General features: G+C 38.7%; 2 protein-coding genes across 51 annotated transcripts; one reads left to right on the forward strand and one right to left on the reverse strand.

Moving 5' to 3' along the window:
* Positions 1–605: 605 nt before the first annotated feature.
* On the reverse strand, positions 606–18,408 carry LOC109091885 (histone-arginine methyltransferase CARM1-like). The gene is made up of 5 exons (XM_042764641.1): positions 18,181–18,408; positions 17,730–17,840; positions 15,013–15,190; positions 14,422–14,512; positions 606–2,054 (listed from the first exon to the last, which is right to left on the reverse strand). The coding sequence occupies exons 1-5, from the start codon at positions 18,253–18,255 to the stop codon at positions 2,042–2,044; spliced, it is 468 nt and encodes a 155-aa protein (XP_042620575.1). The 5' UTR covers positions 18,256–18,408; the 3' UTR covers positions 606–2,041.
* Positions 5,551–8,653, forward strand: LOC122146372 (glycine-rich cell wall structural protein 2-like). 50 transcript variants are annotated; one of them, XM_042764616.1, is made up of 5 exons: positions 5,551–5,659; positions 7,343–7,888; positions 7,931–7,966; positions 8,009–8,140; positions 8,310–8,653. In XM_042764616.1, the coding sequence occupies exons 1-5, from the start codon at positions 5,566–5,568 to the stop codon at positions 8,531–8,533; spliced, it is 1,032 nt and encodes a 343-aa protein (XP_042620550.1). In that variant the 5' UTR covers positions 5,551–5,565; the 3' UTR covers positions 8,534–8,653. The 50 variants fall into 50 exon arrangements, with proteins under 50 accessions (XP_042620550.1, XP_042620563.1, XP_042620552.1 ...); XM_042764629.1 differs by lacking the exon at positions 7,931–7,966 and adding an exon at positions 7,967–8,008 and having other exon boundaries at positions 7,343–7,882; positions 8,051–8,140; XM_042764618.1 differs by lacking the exon at positions 7,931–7,966 and having other exon boundaries at positions 7,343–7,840; positions 7,883–7,924; positions 7,967–8,140.
* Positions 18,409–19,922: the final 1,514 nt, after the last annotated feature.

Raw genomic sequence — 19,922 nt, forward strand, 5'->3', positions numbered from 1 at the left:
TATCAGAGCCACCTGGGCTCCCATAACACCTGAGCAGTGCCACAGACTGATCGACTCCATGCCACGCCGCATTGCTGCAGTAATTCAGGCAAAAGGAGCCCCAACTAAGTACTGAGTGCTGTACATGCTCATGCTTTCATGTTCATACTTTTCAGTTGGCCAAGATTTCTAAAGATCCTTTCTTTGTATTCGTCTTGTTATATTCTAATTTTCTGAGATACTGAATTTGGGATTTTCCTTAGTTGTCAGTTATAATCATAAAAAATAAAAGAAATAAACATTTGAAATATATCAGTCTGTGTGTAATGAATGAATATAATGTACAAGTTTCACTTTTTGAATGGAATTAGTGAAATAAATCAACTTTTTGACGATATTCTAATTATATGACCAGCACCTGTATATGTTAGTTTACTGGGCTTTTTTTGCGGTAAGTAACTGTAAAATTACAGCAAAGTCTAACGGTGAAATATCCAACCAGGTTTACAGAACGAAGTCTTCTGGAACCACAGACTTCTGTATTTTTTTATACAGCTAATTATAAATAAATACTTATAAATAAAAACATGAATAAATGAATTTACTTTACATTTATATAGGAGAGCATCACTGGATGACCTTGGAAGCAGTTTTTTTATTTTTTTATTTTTTCCAGATTTAGATCACTTCTGGGTTCACATTTGTCTAAAGTATGGTTAGGTACATACATTCACCTATTTTATATGTTTAGATTTTTCTTTCTTTTGTTCTCTCTCACCTCCTCTCAAGCTATGCCTGTCTCATATCTTTACTGTATCATGTGCATGACTTTCACTGTTAATATTTAATGTAGGTTATTATTATAAACATTGCATGCAGTCTCACAACATCGCTAATACAGTTGACAGCTGTTTTACTGTATTGAACTGTACATTGTCAGTACATCTGGACAGATTCACATAATTGTGCTGTTTGACAGTGAAAACAGTAATATAGTACTTTAAAACAATGACAATTCAATTATAAATGTACAGATGACAATATGAATGTTTTGTATGATCTTTTCAATGAATGCACAAGCTAGATATAGACATTAGGTCACAGAAACACAATTATTACACTGCAAAAGACCTTAAATGAAGCTTGAATTACTCTTAGATACACTTAATAAAGAATAAATGGTAATATCTGGTGTTTTAATGAGAATAAGTGCCCGTTAAATAATTTTTGAGTCACATTAACTTACATTTAACTTACAGTGCAAAAAACATGCCAATATTAGACCATTTTTTACCTGTAAACGACTTAAATCGGCACGGAATAATAACAAAGCATTTATTAACCAAACAGCCAGCATGTTGTGACAATTTACTACAGAAATCTGTTTTATTCCGCTTCTAGAAATACAGTAAAAGACAGAAGCGCAGAAGCCCCGCCCACAGCACAAAACGGACCAATCAGGTAGCAGCTGATCAACGGCTCTCAATGAATGCTCATTAGATTGTGACGTCACAGTAGTATGCTCGTATTAAAGGCTCGCTTTGCTAAATCCTTACTAAATCACTTGCAGCTAGTTGCTCATTTTGGTGTTTCTACCTTTGCTCATATTGCAGTCTATGGTAGTAACTCATTCCAAATGGTGCTGTTTACTTTATTCTGAGTAACTGCTTTAATTCAGAGGGAAAGGAGAAAATTCAGCAGTGTCCACTCAGGTCCAGATGACAAAGTGGAGCAGCTTGATGAACCTGTGAGGAGTCCTGATGGTAAATCAGCTCTCATGTTATGAGAATATATGTGTTTACTGCAGTCTGCACAGACCTCTACACTAATTTTTATGTTTTTTTGTATTGTATTTTTTTTTAGTTCAGATTCATAAAGTCTGTAACTTAATACAAATTACAGACTTAAGACTTAAATTAATGAATCACACAACTGAGAATTCATCATTATTCACACAATATTTAAATCTGGAAGTTTGCCAATCAACGTCTGGATGACCCCAAGGTAGTGGCCAGGGCATTCCCCAAGCTTCAGATGGTCCAACCGAGGACACTGTGGCGTCTCAGTCCAGCCAGCTGAAGGGTAATGAGACAACAGTTATGGGTCAGTTTGCTACCATAACCCTAGCATAACCCAAAAAAACACACGTTTCATACAAGATCAGTTTTTACTGACACAAAGCAATTAACAGTTTGATGGATAATACTTTAAAAAGACTTCAATATGCACTTTCTTTAAGGGTAATTGACAAATTACATTGAAGAAGTATGTGTCACATTTCATAACACCTCTTATTTTTCTTTCAACAGGCATTAATTCCTGCTTAATTCGAGCTGATTGAAGGAGATTTAGAGATTGAGCGAGGATGAGGAGACATATGGCACCTCGACACTGAGCCTAAATCAGACTCTGAGGCTCCTGAAGTTCCCGCACCTGTCGACAACACACCAGAGGGTCTCAACCAAGTCCTCTCAGGCCTGTCCTCACGGTGGAGGAACTGCTGGGTGAGGGGGATCCTCACTCTGGCCATGATCTCTGGCTTCTTCTGCAGTATTTATCTGGGTCCCATGGCTCTGATAACGATTGTGCTGTGCGTTCAGATCAAGTGCTTCCCTGAGAAACGGCCAGGGTAGCGGTCAGGGAAGTGTCCAGGTTTAGGGTAGAGGTCAGGGACAGGGTAGTGGTCAAGGTAGTGGTCAAGGAAGCGGTTATGGTCAGAGTAGCCTTCAGAGAAGTGATTGTGGTCAGGGTAGTGGTCAAGGAAGCAGTTATGGTCAGGGTAGCGGCCACGGAAGCGGTTATGGTCAGGGTAGAGGTCAGGAAAGTGGCCAGGGAAGCGGTTATGGTTAGGATAGCGGTAAGGGAAGTGGTTATGGTCAGGGAAGCGGTCAGGGAAGCGGTTATGGTCAAGGTAGTGGTCAAGGTAGTGGTCAGGGAAGTGTTTATGGTCAGGTAAGCGGTCAGGAAAGTGGTTATGGTGAGGGTAGCGGTCAGGGAAGCGTTTATGGTCAGGGTAACAAGCAGGGTAGCGGTCAGGGAAGCGGTTATGGTCAGAATTGTCAGGGAAGTATTATGGTCAGGGAAGCGTTTATGGTCAGGGAAGCGTTTATGGTCAGGGAAGCGGTCAGGGAATTGGCCAGGGAAGCAGTTATGGTCAGGGAAGCAGTCAGGGAATCGGTTATTGTCAGGGTAGAGGTCAGGGAAGTGGTCATGGTCAGGGAAGTGGTTATGGTCAGGGTAGCAGTCAGGGAAGCAGTCAGGGAAGCAGTTATTGTCAGGGTAGAGGTCAGGGAAGCGGCCAGGGCCAGGGTAGCAGTCAGGGAATCGGCCATGGTCAGGGACGTGGTCAAGAAAATGGTCATGGGACTTAACACTTACTGGAGATCTTTTCAATTCAGTGCTTTTATTTATATGGCATGTTTTCCCTGTTTGCTCAAACAGTTTAGAAAGATCTGTCCCCCCATCTCAAATAAAGAATTGCTCGATTGAAGAGATGGTGTTTTGTTTCATTTTGCTGTTTTCTCACATAACTGCTTTCTGGCATCAGGGCTTTAAAGGGATACTCCACCCCAAACTGAAAATGGTCATTAATCACTTACCCCCATGTCGTTCCAAACCCGTAAAAGCTTTGTTCGTCTTCATAACACAATTTAAGATGCGCCACATGAATGCACTGTTTCCTTTCAAATCAAAGCGTTAACATGTAGAAAACCTATCCTTGTAGTGCGGCTTACACAGAAGAGTGGATGCTGCCTGCGTTCAACTCATATTCTACAAAATGGCACTACGGTGATGCGGAGAGACACAGGAGAAGAATTGTTGAATAAAGTCATTATTGTTTTCTTTGTGTACAAAAAGTATTGTTGTTGCTTCATAACGTTACGTTTGAATCACTGATGGCAGATGGACTATTCTGATGATGCTTTTCATCCATTTCTGGACCTTGACAGTGTTACTTACTTAGTCTATGGGACAGTCACAAACATCCCAGTTTTCATCCAAAATATCTTAAATTGTGTTCTGAAGACGAATGAAGCTTTTATGGGTTTGGAACGACATGGGGGTCAGTGATTAATGACAATTTTCATTTTGGGGTGGAGTAACTCTTTAATTTCCTTCTCTGAGACCTGTTTTTTTAGCAAAGTATTAGCCCATTTTTACACAAAATATTTCACATTATATCATGGGGACCCAAATGGGACCAAATGCAATAACCTTAAATTTTTACCTATCGGTAAGCTCCTCCCCTCAAACGAAGATGAGACAATGGCCATTGTTGCCATTTACTCTGACCCCACCCCTCACAGAAAACTTTATTTATAGATTTTCAACACTTCATTCTGTATGATTTATATTTAAATTTACATATAGCTTGTTTCCTCATGGGAACCTAAAAATGTCCCCACAAGGTCAAAATTTATTAGTGTTAGGCCTATTATTCTTGTGGGGACATTTGGAGTACACACACTAGGAGACTTTGATATTCTTAAACACAGCTGTACTAATAAATGAATATTATAACAGACAATAAAGGGTCAAAAGCTTATTGTGGACCAGTGTATTTAGAAATGGAATAAAGCTTGGCGTGTTTGTGAAATATATACTGTTTAAAATAATAACGTAAAAGAGGCTATATTGAAAATGTTTCATGGTATATGCAGCTAAAAGTGTGTTCGAGAGATTTAATCTGGACATTGATTGTTCCTGTGATTTGTTTGCTCAATGGAAAAGGAGTCTACATTATCCATCTATTTTGTAATTGTGTCTACACAATGATTTTTATTTTTTGGGGGGTGGATATGGAAAATGTAATTAGAAGGAAAACAAATATTACTTTCAAAATAAATAATTTTGACATGTATTTATTACTTTTTCTTTTACATCTTTTTATTATTTTGGGAAAATTTCACATACATAGGAAGGTCAGGGTCCAAGACAAATTTCATCCATTTTCTTCAGGAGACTTAAGGACTACTGTACCAGTTTGGAGAACATTGTCAGTAAAAAAATCAAACAATACTTGTAATATTTTCCATGAATATATTGTTGTTGATTACTGAATAATTGGTTTGCACATTCTTGTACATTACTGTTGTATATTTTGTTCTGGTTAATTAAAAGGAGAAGAAGAAGCGGCACGCACTGCTTCGGTCTGCGTATAGTGCTGCATGAAGTCGAACAGACCTATTGGTATCACAACATGATCGCTGCACCACCTGACCATTGCAGATTCATTTTGCAGTTAATAGTGTCGTCATAGAAATGCACATTCCTCTCGTAATTAGGCTACCTTAATTATTATGACATGGCTTGAAAGCAGCATTCAGCTCATCCAACCCCAATCAAACACAACTGAACAAGCTAATTAAGGCATTTCAGATTACTAGAAAACTACAGGCAGGTGAGTTTGATCAGGGTTGGAATTGACCTGATCTCCTTGGATCTTTAAAACCCCATTTTACAGAGTTTGATATTACAGCAACACGTATTTGTTTGAGTTTTGTATTCTTTCCTTTCCACTGCTTCTGACGCACCAATTCAGTGCATTTTCCAGCAGAGATCGTTGTGAGATTGGAGGCCAGGAGGATGAGTGCTCGAGTGTATTTCTTGTTGATTGCTGTTTTATTGTGTCTGTTTGGATACTTGAGCATAAGTCACGCTATTCAAAGACAAACCACAGGTGAGAAGATCTGTTACACAGCCTAAAGAAATTCAGAAAGGTCTCTGAAAGTAGCCTAATGAACACAGTTTAGGGATGAGTAGTAGGTTTTAAAACTCTTGATTTGAACAGACATGTAAAACTTGTATGAAGGTTTGAGACCCATTGTGAAACCCCTGATTTAGAAATGCTGAAACTGCAGTCTCTGGTCTCCCCTAATGATTCTCTTAAATCAGGGCTGGCGTAGCCCCCTCACTCGGACTATCCCACCCCCTCACCCAAGATGAGTGTGAAAATAGATTTTAATTATAAAATATAATGGTTTATATAAAATATTTGCTAAATACATATGCTTTCCATCATTAATATGATGCTATTATAGCAACACTTTAGGACAGTCCGTTTCACGAAGTCTCATTTTAATTGTTACTCTGACACAAATTCCCACGCAAGCAGTGCAACTAAGAAAGCAGCACTACTGAGTCAGCTATAATTTTTTTTTTTCATGTTTAATAGTGCTAGATGATCATACTTTTAATTTTTGCTGTGTTATTGTTTGTTGTTCTAACTTAAAATGATGCATCTGTTAAATGGGTCCAAATGAGCTTGTTTCATTGTAAGGCAGACACAATTAAGTATTTCTGGTGGTTGTGGTGGTATCACTTGTCTATATTTGCGGTAAAACCATAGACTGTATAGGGTAAAACCGCTGCCTAAAACTACTCACATTTTTATTTCCTGGACGTCAGACTTTTAAATTTGGTGGCTATGCGATTTTGTTCAATTCAATACTCTGCCATCTGTATTTGGTAAGTAGCTTTTAATAGGTTAATTCACTCAGAATGCATTTTTCCATTCCACTGCTGTACTTTTCCATTGTATTTCAATGTAAATGCGCTACTGGATGTCTTGAATGCTGTGTTCTCGTCTCAGGTCTTTAGCAGCTTCTCGCGCATAAATCTCGTGCATAATAGCCTACACTTTAAAACACGGCGCTCAAGTTCAAAGAGATCCAGGTTCTAAAACACGTCACTAGATCTTGCCCTTAAAAAAAGTTCCACTGACTTGCCTCGCGACCAAATCTCTATCTGTGTGAACCCTGTATTCGAATAGTTGTAGTAATATCGGTTCGACAAATACATGAAAGGGTTTTTTTTTTTTTTTTTTTTTTTTTTTTTTTTTTCCCCGTTATGTAGCCTAATCGCCCCTTTCGTCACCTCATCCGCCCCCTCATCAGTGCTGCGCCGGGTCAGTCTTAGATCCTCTAGCGGATGGTTTTTGTCCGGCGTGGCTGATGGTTGTGCCGTCCCGTCGAGGATGTTCTTCTGGTGATGGCTGCCCTGGAGGACACTTGCTGTCGATTTGACGGTGGGCCTGTTTGCGTGCTGCCTGTTTTCAGTGCGTTTCCCTTAATAATGGATTCTAAGGGTTCCCCTCCCAAAAACGCATACGAGTTACTCATTGAATTCAATGTAAGTTAAGCAGAGACTCTGCCTTCTGTTCTCGTCGAAGTAGGTTTGAATTTATTCCTTTAGGATACTTCTAAGCACAGGACGGCTTTACAAAATGGAGGAATAATATTTGGAATATAATTCACTCTTAGGTAAAACTTTCTATTCATGCTCTGAATGTTTTGTGCCGTATATTGAAGTGGCATACTGTCTAATATGCACCGACTAAAGCTGACTATCTGTGTCCACGCAGTGAAGCTGGGTCAATGTCCCCTACCAGAGATGATTCCACCGTGTGCTGCAAGCTGTTTCCGTGATGGCCAGTGTCCTGCCACACAGAAATGTTGCCCAACCACCAGTGGCTTTGCATGCAGTGAACCATGTGGTCAGGGAAGAGGTCAGTCAAGTTGTCATGGAGGTGGTCGCGGCCAGGGTGAAGGTCATGGAAGCGGCCAGGGTGGCGGCCGGGGCCAGGGTGAAGGTCATGGAAGCGGCCAGGGTGAAGGTCATGGAAGCGGCCAGGGTGGTGGCCGGGGCCAAGGTGGCGGCCGGGGCCAGGGTGAAGGTCATGGAAGCGGCCAGGGTGGTGGCCGGGGCCAAGGTGGCGGCCGGGGCCAGGGTGAAGGTCATGGAAGCGGCCAGGGTGAAGGTCATGGAAGCGGTCAGGGTGGCGGCCGGGGCCAGGGTGAAGGTCATGGAAGCGGCCAGGGTGAAGGTCATGGAAGCGGCCAGGGTGGTGGCCGGGGCCAAGGTGGCGGCCGGGGCCAGGGTGAAGGTCATGGAAGCGGCCAGGGTGAAGGTCATGGAAGCGGTCAGGGTGGCGGCCGGGGCCAGGGTGAAGGTCATGGAAGCGGTCAGGGTGGTGGCCGGGGCCAAGGTGGCGGCCGGGGCCAGGGTGAAGGCCATGGAAGCGGCCAGGGTGAAGGTCATGGAAGCGGCCAGGGTGGTGGCCGGGGCCAAGGTGGCGGCCGGGGCCAGGGTGAAGGTCATGGAAGCGGTCAGGGTGGCGGCCGGGGCCAGGGTGAAGGTCATGGAAGCGGCCAGGGTGAAGGTCATGGAAGCGGCCAGGGTTAAAGGTCATGGAAGCGGCCAGGGTGGTGGCCGGGGCCAAGGTGGCGGCCGGGGCCAGGGTGAAGGCCATGGAAGCGGCCAGGGTGGTGGCCGGGGCCAGGGTGAAGGCCATGGAAGCGGCCAGGGTGGTGGCCGGGGCCAGGGTGAAGGTCATGGAAGCGGCCAGGGTGGTGGCCGGGGCCAGGGTGAAGGCCATGGAAGCGGCCAGGGTGGTGGCCGGGGCCAGGGTGAAGGTCATGGAAGCGGCCAGGGTCAGGGTGGCGGCTGTGGTCCGGGTAGAGGCCAAGGCAGCAGCCAGGAAAGTGGTCAGGGAACTGGTTGGGGATGTGGTCAAGGTCAGAGTTGTGGTCAAGGAAATGTTATTTTGGCTTAACACTTACTGGAGATCTTTTCAATTCAGTGCTTTTATATGGCATGTTTTCCCTGTTTGCTCAAACAGTTTAGGAAGATTGTGCCCCCACCCATTTAAAATAAAAAGAATTGCTTGATTGAAGAGTTGGTGTTTCATTTGGCTGTTTTCTCACATAACTGCTTTCTGGCATCAGTGCTTTAAAGGAATACTCCACCTCAAAGAAAATGGTCATTAATTACTGACCATGTTCCAAACCTGTAAGCTTTGTTCGTCTTTGGAACACAATTTAAGATGTGCCACATGGATGCACTTTCCTTTCAAAGCAAATGTGTAGGAAACCTATCCTTGTAGTGTGGCTGACAGTGTATGCTATCTGTGTTCAGCTCGTATTCAACAAAAGTCACTACGGTGATGCAGAGAGACACAGGAGATGAATTGCTGAATAAAGTTGTTTTTTGTGTATAAAGTGTTCTTATCGCTTCATAATGTTACGGTTGAACCACTAATGGCAGAGGGACTATTTTAACGATACTTTTCTATACCTTGACACTGTTATTTGGCAGTCTATGGGACAGTCTCAAGCCTCCCAGTTTTCATTCAAAATCTTGTGTTCTGAAAACAAAGCTTTTACAGGTTTGAAACAACATTGGGTCAGTGATTAATGACAATTTTCATTTTGGGGTGTTAAGTTCCTTTCTCTGAGCCCTGGACTTTTAGCAAAGTATCAGCCCGTTTTTACACAAAATATTCCACATCATGGGGACTCAAATGGGACCAAATGCAATAACCTTAAAATCTCCCCCACCGCCATTTTTTTTTTGCACACCTTCTGCAAACTTTTGCTTTTTTTTTTTTTTTTTTTTTTTTTTTTTTTTTTTTTTTTTTTTTTTTTTTTTTTTTTTTTTTTTTTTTTAAATGGAGGTTCTTCAGCTGGTCAGGAGTGACAAAAGAATCTGCCTCATGGGCTACAGTTAGTTTCTCTATACGTGTCATCCTTTAAGTACAATTCAAAGTTGCACAACTTTCTGTACTGTATCCGCTTTTTGAGTACTTTTTACACCTCTATAAACAGGCAATGCCCACCTTCATGGATTTGATTGGCCATTTGACATTGAGAACTGTTAGATTGCTGACCAGCTCTGATGAGAAAGTCCATTATCTTTGGGGCATCCGTATTTGGTTAGTGTTATGAGGCAGTTATTTCACAACCTCTTTTTTTTATTATTATAAGCCTATAAATGCCAAGGTCCGGATCTTGCGGATCTCATGCTGGGAACGGCAGTGTGTTCAACTTCATGCAGAGCAGCGCAGACCGATCGGCGAGAGTTGTAGCTTGCGGTCGGGGGTGGAATTAACCTGTCAGTAAGCCCCTCCCCTCGAATGCAGATGAGACAATGGCCGTTGTTGCCATTTACTCTGACCCCACCCCTCACAGAAAACTTTATTTATAGATTTTCAACACTTCATTCTGTATGATTTATATTTAAATTTACATATAGCTTGTTTCCTCATGGGAACCTAAAAATGTCCCCACAAGGTCAAAATTTATTAGTGTTAGGCCTATTATTCTTGTGGGGACATTTGGAGCACACACACTAGGAGACGTTGATATTCTTAAACACAGCTGTACTAATAAATGAATATTATAACAGACAATACAGGTCAAAAGCTTATTGTGGACCAGTGTATTTAGAAATGGAATAAAGCTTGGCGTGTTTGTGAAATATATACTGTTTAAAATAATAACGTAAAAGAGGCTATATTGAAAATGTTTCATGGTATATGCAGCTAAAAGTGTGTTCGAGAGATTTAATCTGGACATTGATTGTTCCTGTGATTTGTTTGCTCAATGGAAAAGGAGTCTACATTATCCATCTGTTTCGTAATTGTGTCTACACAAGGATTTTTATTTTTGGGGGGTGGATATGGAAAATGTGATTAGAAGGAAAACAAATATTACTTTCAAGTTAAATAATTTTGATATGTATTTATTATTCCAATGAACATAATAATAATAACTTTACTTTTCTTGAACATCTTTTTATTATTTTGGGAAAATATCACATACATTAGAAGAAGGTCAGGGTCCAAGCCAAATTTCATCCATTTTCTTCACGAGACTTAAGGACAACTGTACCAGTTTGGAGAACATTATTAATAAAAAAGCAAACAATACTTGTAATATTCCACAAAAATATATTTTTTTATAACACAAAAAAAGGTTTGCACACACACTCACATAAAATACATATATATATTTTGTTCTGGTTAATTAAAAAAGCGCTGCATGAAGTCGAACAGACCTATTGGTATCACAACATGATCGCTGCACCACCTGACCATTGCAGATTCATTTTGCAGTTAATAGTGTCGTCATAGAAATGCATATTCCTCTCGTAATTAGGCTACCTTAATTATTATGACATGGCTTGAAAGCAGCATTCAGCTCATCCAACCCCAATCAAACACACCTGAACAAGCTAATTAAGGCATTCCAGATTACTAGAAAACTACAGTAATCTGAATCCTTCTGGTTCTTCAAAGACGAAAAACAGTTGCTGATGAGGTTAATTTATAGTTATGTATTTATAGTTGTTCTAGCTCATTTAAATGCTTGCTTTGTCTTATTTCTACATCTTGAGGCCCTTTTGGAAGTTTGCTGAGGCCCACTAATGAGAATAACTGTTTTAGAGGAGTAGTTTCATCACTATTTATGGAAACCAGTGGGTTTCAAAAGGAGGAAAGAACAATGTTAAATGAAATAAAAAACAACAACTATCCATCTGTATTACAAAATGGCTGTTTTTTTTATCCACATAATGGTGTAGCTGTGGTGTAACCAGACAAACCTTAATGTCATTCCACAGAAGTTCTTTACATCTTAAGGCAAAAAGTTTCAAACAGATGAACATTTCAACACATACCCACTGGAAAACAAGAGCCTTTTTTTTGTTCTAATATAAATATTGGGTGTTAAACTTGACATGACACCTGATACTGGTAACATTATCTCTGTTTGAAATAAAAGCTACAGTGAGATGATGATTTCATTTGTGACCCTGGACCACAAAACCAGTCATAAGGGTCAATTTTTTGAAACTGAGATTTATACAAAATCTGAAAGCTGAATAAATAATATTTCTATTGATGTATGGTTTGTTATGATTGGATAATATTTGGCGGAGATACAACTATTTGAAAATCTGGAATCTGAGGGTGCAAAAAATCTAAATATTGAGAAAATCGCCTTTAAAGTTGTCCAAATTAAGTTCTTAGCAATGCATATTACTAATCAAAAATTAAGTTTTGACATATTTACAGTAGGAAATTTACAAAATATCTTCATGGAACATGATTTTTACTTAATGTCCTAATGATTTTTGGCATAAAAGAAAAACCTATAATTTTGACCCATACAATCTATTTTTGGCTATTGCTACAAATATACCCCAGCGACTTAAGACTTGTGTGCTCCAGGGTCACATTTATTGTTCTGAAGTTCGGTCACACAGGGTATGAAACTCCTCATGTAACGTCACAGACAGAGAGAAGAGAACTACAGGTCCTTCTCAAAAAATTAGCATATTGTGAAAAAGTTCATTATTTTCCATAATGTAATGATAAAAATTAAACTTTCATATATTTTAGAATTATTGCACACCAACTGAAATATTTCAGGTCTTTTATTGTTTTAATACTGATGATTTTGGCATACAACTCATGAAAACCCAAAAATCTCAAAAAATTAGCATATCATGAAAAGGTTCTCTAAACGAGCTATTAACCTAATCATCTGAATCAACTAATTAACTCTAAACACCTGCAAAAGATTCTTGAGGCTTTTAAAAACTCCCAGCCTGGTTCATTACTCAAAACCACAATCATGGGTAAGACTGCCGACCTGACTGCTGTCCAGAAGGCCATCATTGACACCCTCAAGCGAGAGGGTAAGACACAGAAAGAAATTTCTGAACGAATAGGCTGTTCCCAGAGTGCTGTATCAAGGCACCTCAGTGGGAAGTCTGTGGGAAGGAAAAAGTGTGGCAAAAAAAAAGTGTGCGCCACGCTGCACAAACGAGAAGAGGTGACCGGACCCTGAGGAAGATTGTGGAGAAGGACCGATTCCAGACCTTGGGGGACCTGCGGAAGCAGTGGACTGAGTCTGGAGTAGAAACATCCAGAGCCACCGTGCACAGGCGTGTGCTTTTTAACCAGAAACAGCAGCAGAAGCGCCTGACCTGGGCTACAGAGAAGCAGTACTGGACTGTTGCTCAGTGGTCCAAAGTACTGTTTTTCGGATGAAAGCAAATTTTGCATGTCATTCGGAAATCAAGGTGCCAGAGTCTGGAGGAAGACTGGGGAGAAGGAAATGCCAAAATGCCTGAAGTCCAGTGTCAAGTACCCACAGTCAGTGATGGTCTGGGGTGCCATGTCAGCTGCTGGTGTTGGTCCACTGTGTTTTATCAAGGGCAGGGTCAATGCAGCTAGCTATCAGGAGATTTTGGAGCACTTCATGCTTCCATCTGCTGAAAAGCTTTATGGAGATGAAGATTTCGTTTTTCAGCACGACCTGGCACCTGCTCACAGTGCCAAAACCACTGGTAAATGGTATTACTGACCATGGTATTACTGTGCTCAATTGGCCTGCCAACTCTCCTGACCTGAACCCCATAGAGAATCTGTGGAATATTGTGAAGAGAAAGTTGAGAGACGCAAGACCCAACACTCTGGATGAGCTTAAGGCCACTATCGAAGCATCCTGGGCCTCCATAACACCTCAGCAGTGCCACAGGCTGATTGCCTCCATGCCACGCCGCATTGAAGCAGTCATTTCTGCAAAAGGATTCCAGACCAAGTATTGAGTGCATAACTGAACATAATTATTTGAAGGTTGACTTTTTTGTATTAAAAACACTTTTCTTTTATTGGTCGGATGAAATATGCTAATTTTTTGAGACAGGAATTTTGGGTTTTCATGAGCTGTATGCCAAAATCATCAGTATTAAAACAATAAAAAGACCTGAAATATTTCAGTTGGTGTGCAATGAATCTAAAATATATGAAAGTTTAATTTTTATCATTACATTATGGAAAATAATGAACTTTTTCACAATATGCTAATTTTTTGAGAAGGACCTGTATGTGCCATGAGTCAGGTTTGGACTGAAGCACAGTGTTTTACAGCATCAGGAAGCTGCTTGGCTTTAGTTTGGTCACGGCACGGTGCAAGTACAGTGCAGGCATGTGGGCGGTGGGATGATTACTGTCTTTCCATGCTAACAAACCACAACCCCCTGTGGGCCAGTGTAAAATAAACCATCATGGATGAGGCTATAAACATTCAGTGTGATGCATGTAGGGTTGAGAGGGTCTGTAGCAGCATGTTCATGTGTACTGTTAAAGAAATGTTATCAACACCATTTGTGGAAAAATCCCCATTACCATAGACAATAATTTTGGTTAATTCCTAAGTTTTAAATGTTTTATTTTGTAGAGCCAAAAAAATGTCTACAATAATACAGCACATGGCATTAAAAAGTGTAGTTTGTACTTTTGTTAAATAACTTTTTTAAATTACGAAATATAATTTTTTTTTTTTTTTTGTGGAATTATTTGATGAATAGAAAGGTCTTTGCTGTTACGCTTGATAAGTTGCATCTTTGCTGAATAAAAGTATTAATTTCCTTTAAAAACAATCTTAGCGTCCCCAAACTTTTAAACAGTAGTAGAGACAAATTTATCAGTTGGAATCATAAATATTAATTGAGACATATTTCAGTGTGCAAGAAGCAATTGCCTTGATTCTGATTCACAGATGTCCTAATTCCTTGCCGTCCAGATGTTCTTTCTATGAATAAAAATGGCAGGTTGGAGAATTGCTACAGTATAGATTGCAAAGTTGTTATTACCAGAAGTTGGAGCGGGCATGATGCTCCATGTAGAGCTGTTCATCAGTGAAAGGAGCCAGATGAATGTCACCCTGAGTAGGGAACATCATGCCTGGACAGTGGTAGAAAACAAGAACTCGATAACTAAGAACCCATAACATTTGACCACATCATATATTAATGTGTGTAGAGTGGCATTTAAAGGCATAGTAATGAAAATTCTGTCATTAATTACTCTCATGAACACATGGCGAAGACTGACACGGAAGAGGAGAACTGTTGAATAAAGTCGTTATTTTTGTTTTCTTTGCACAGTAAAAGTTTTCTTGTAGCTTCATAAAATTACAGTTGAAGCACTGCTGTCACATGAACTATTTTAACAATGTCCTTACTACCTTTCTGGGCCTTGAATGTTTCAGTTGTGTTGCTGTCTATGCAGGGTCAGAAAGCTCTCGGATTTCATCAGAAATATCTTCATTTGTGTTCTGAAGATAAGCAAAGGTCTTACAGGTTCGGGACAACATGAGGGAGAGTTATTAATGGCAGAATTTTCATTTTTGGATGATTGATCCCTTTGAGGGAAATGTGGTGATTGTTGTTCGGTGTACAGACCTTTGGGTTTTAACCAGCTTTTGGCATGCAAATAGCTCTCTAACATCCTCTCATGGAGGAGCATGTAGCCAATGGGCTCTGAGATGATCACATCCACCTTCTCTGAGCAGGAAACTTCCTCAATCTTTCCTGACAAAACTGTGATTTTTTTGGACAAGTTATTGCTTTTCACTAGAGTCTGAAGAGACAAGAATGACAAAACAACTTAAGCTTTATCAACAGCATCTGTTCCACGGCGATGCATTTATAATGGAATACTATGGAGCAATATCTTGCACCAGAATAAACATTTAAAACACACTTTTTCAAAAGTATAACCACAAGATTACCTGCTATGCCATTTACACTGACCAAATCACAAGAATTGTGTCAGTAACACAAGGTCAACAAATCAGCCTACCAAAGTAGGGACTATAAAAAGACAACTTGGATGACTTGAACTCAAACAACAAATAAATTGTATAAAATGATAAGTTTTTTTTTTTTTTACTTATTTTACTTAGTACTTATTATGGAAATTTCATGTAATTTCTATTTTACAAAACTGCCAATATATTTGTATTTACACATTTGTAATTTTAAGGTTGAAATTTAGTATGTTGAAAATATACAGTATTAACTTCAAACTTTAAATGGAAAATTCCTTACAAGCATTGAGAAAGAGTTCACAAATATGAGTCTGATTATCTCCCTTGCAAAATAATACAAAAAATTCATTTGTTATCTCTTTTCTAAACAAAAGAAATAATTTAGAGCTGAACAGTTAAAGGTTTTGTGTGTTATATTTGGAAATTTAGATGTGGCAGTAGAAACACAAACACATGTGGTAGTAGTCTACAAAAATACTACAAGAGTAACAAGAGCTTTCCACTAAATGAGAAAAAGAGCGCTATTAGCGCTGTTAAGAAAGCAGTCTTTATCCATGAAAACACGTGTCCTTGCCCACTATGCAGGTTTCCGGGCCAAATCTGTCTTCAAGTAATTTAGCAGCCAGAATGTCATGCATTCCAGATGTGCAGGAAAGATCCTTCTGTAGGACCTCTTGAAGGTGTTGCCCTGTGAAAGTGTTCCAGAAACGTTGTCTCGGCCTGGATATTTTTCCACAAAACCCACAGCCCTGAACTTCAGGCCAAATTGGTGTGACAGCAAAGATAGTGATGAGTGATTTATCATCCAAGCACATCCAACAGCTGGCCAAAATATATGTCCTCACTGTACGCTGGAACCACTTTGTAATAGATTTGGAATGGAAATCTATGATTTGCTTTAAATAAATCATTTTCTGAACACGTCCTCACCCTCAGATCATCCAAGATGTTTATGAGTTTGTGTCTTCATCAGATTTTTAGAAATGTAGCACTGTATCACTTGTTCACCAGTGGATCCTCTGCAGTGAATGGGTGCCGTCAGAATGAGAGTCCAAACAGCTAAGAAAAACATCACAATAATCCACAAGTTATCCACACCACTCCAGTTCATCAATTAATGTCTTGAGAAGTGGAAAAAGGTGTGTTTTTTAAAGAAATCATTAAGATGTTTTTTTTGTTTTTTGTTTTTTTTTACTTCAAAACCTTGCTTGAAAAAGTCATCTGGTTACAGATAAAGCACCGTTTAAAAGCCAAAACAGTCCAAAACAGTTTTAAACAAATATGGGTGGATTTTGATGTGAAAGACAACAGGAAATGGACTTTTTCACTGGAGAAAGTGTTATTATGGATTATGAACTTGTATTTGGCCAGAAGCAACAAGTTAAAATATCTTAATTATGGATTGGTTTCTTCTAAACACGAAGATTTTGGCTTCTCAAGACATTAACTGCTGGACTGGAGTGGTGTGGATTACTTGTGGATTATTGTGATGTTATTATCAGCTGTTTGGACTCTCATTCTGACGGCACCCATTCACTGCAGAGCATCCACTGCTGAGCAAGTGATGCAATGCTACATTTCTCCAAATCTGACGGAGAAACAAACTCATCTACATCTTGGATGGCCTGAGGATGAGAAATAGCTATTTTTTTTTTTTTTTTTTTTTGGTTCTGTTTATAGACATGTTATTTAACACAACTGAATGCAATTAAAAATAATGTGGGGAAAATCCTTTCATAGCACCATGGTACATTGGGCCCTATTTTTTATTTTGTTTAATTGCACACTCACACATGATCAGATTTCCCAATATTATGATTAATTGGTTAATTCACCCAAAAATGTAGGTTTGTCTTTACTCTCCATGTCATTCCAAGCCATATCATTTTGATTCTCTGATTGCAGAATGTTCATTTAGCTCTTTTTCTTGCAATAAAGTGTTTGGGAAAAGATGCTGCAGGGACATGAAGGTATCATAAAAGTAGTCTGTGTGTGATCCAACTCATCTGAAGGCTTACAACAACTGTGTAAGGAATAGACCTAAATTTAAGCCTAACCCAAACCTTTATTTGTGAAAAAACACAAATAAAAGATTTGAGAGCTGCAAAAACAAGATTTTGAGCACAAGAATTACATTTCAGTCTGTTCCTCACATGAAGATATCTTATGACTTTAGAAGCTGTGCACTACAGTGCATGTGTCACAAAAACTATTATTAAAACACTTCAAATACATTGTCATCGCATGGAATTCAGAAGTGTGAACATTCTCCTAAACAGAGCATCTTTTGTGGTCCAGCAAGAAATGACACGAGGGTGAGTAATGAATCATAAATAGGATTGTGTGTACTTCTGCATATTTGGCCACAGAACTGGCCTCCACCGCGTACGCTTTCTTAGCCCCGGCCTGGACGGCAAAGAAGGACAATATCCCTGTTCCACAGCCCACATCAAGAACCACCTACAAACAGATGAATTACCATAAGAATAAAGGCTTTAGCTGAGCTACTACAGAAAATGAACAATAAACACATACCAGTTATTATATATTTCACTAAGGCTTGTATTTTTAAAAATATTTAAGGTGCACTCAGGAACCTTTTTTACATTTATTATCATAGCTGAAAATTGGTAATGAGAACTATGTGAAGAGTTTTTAAAAAGTGTCCCAAATAATGATAGATGTGTCCTAGCACTTGTATTAAAAATAAAACAAACAGGATAAAGTTTGCTGAGTTTGATGATGTAATATTATCAGATAAATCAGAATAAACTAGCCGGTGAAGAACATAAACACATACTTTATCTTTGAAGTCAACATCGTTGAGCAGAATGGCTTTTTGGTAGGTTGAAGTCCTGAGATAGTCCTGAAGCATGTTCTGCTGCTGGGACAGACAGCCATAGAACTGAGAGGAAACTACAAATGTCTCACATCACTTACAGAGATTAATAATGTATCACATGCACAGGAATTGCAAAGTAACCTTCCCAACGCTGTTATATGTGTTTGTATACTGTATACATACATATACAACCTATAGCCGAAAATACATTGTATGGGTCAAAATTATTGATTTTTCTTTTATGCCAAAAATCATTAGGATATTAAGTAAAGAATGTTCAATGAAGATATTTTGTAAATTTCCTACTGTAAATATATCAAAACTGCATTTTTGATTAGTAATATGCATTGCTAAGAACTTCATTTAGACAAATTTAAAGATGATTTTCTCAATTTTTTGATTTTTTTGCACCCTCAGATTCCAGATTTTCAAATAGTTGTATCTCGGCCAAATATTATCTGATCCTAACAAACTGAAAAATATTATTTATTCAGCTTTCAGATGATGTATAAATCTCAATTTTGAAAAATTGACACTTTGACTGGTTTTGTGGTCTAAAGTCACACACACATATATATATAATAAAAAAGTATAAATAAAAATAAATGGCCTTTTAGTATCGTTTAAAATTCTTCAAGCTTCATGTGTCTTTTTGCTGGGAAATTTATAAAGGAAATATAATTTTATATTATTAGTAATATTTCAAGATGAACTGACACAACAAGGTTTACTTGATAATCCTATTTTCAATCTTTTTATTATTATTACCAATTAGAAAAATCATGTTCAAATGTGATTATCAAATATGATCCATCAGGTTTTTGAGGAACGTTTATTTGTTCATCTCTCAATCATCATTGTATTGCATTGCATTATATGTAGAGTGACGTCTAATATTTATCTCTATTTATGTATGTAGACTGCTATACTGTTATAAAGATCTCATTGATTTAAATCACAAGCAGATTTTCATTTTACTCTTTGCCATATAAATATCAGCATCTGCACCAAAATACATATTTTTCTCATTTTGAGCCTCTGAATAAAATTGGTTGGTTGTTTCTTCCTCCTCGAGTGAACTCTATATTCACACTATATCATACTCTCTAAACCATAAGTCTCATGCTAACATGCTAATTTCGTCAATAGACTTTTCTATCATTTAATTTGTCAGGCTTTGTAGGGTTAATCAAGGTTAATGTTAATGTATAAAGATAATATTGTTAACTGTTGGTTGTGGCATCATAACACATTAATGTTAATTTTGCTAATTTAATTAAAATGTATACGTATATCTAACCAACATTATCCTAGATGAAAGTATAGTTCACTGTTATTATCAGTATCGGTATATCATCAGTAAATATCATATTACAATATTTAGAGACACTGCCAAATGGAAATAGAATAAAACGAGGTGAAATACATTTGCTATGGACTCTAAATATTAGATTTTGACATTTTTAGAGCTTTTAGGTAATTTCCTCTATATACAGAGTGTGATGTTTGATTTTTCTGTCATGGTGTATTCAGTTATCACTGGATGTTTCCAAAATCTCCTTCAGCCGTTAAATACAGATGTACAACAGATGTGCTGGAAAAATGCTTCTCGGAGGAAAAAGACAGAAATACTTTGATCTTGGATTAGTATTACTAGCAACATATTATCGAAATTACAATGAAAAGAAATAAAGAATTAA

This window comes from Cyprinus carpio, chromosome A10, assembly GCF_018340385.1.
Source record: "Cyprinus carpio isolate SPL01 chromosome A10, ASM1834038v1, whole genome shotgun sequence".
Lineage (NCBI taxonomy): Eukaryota > Metazoa > Chordata > Actinopteri > Cypriniformes > Cyprinidae > Cyprinus > Cyprinus carpio.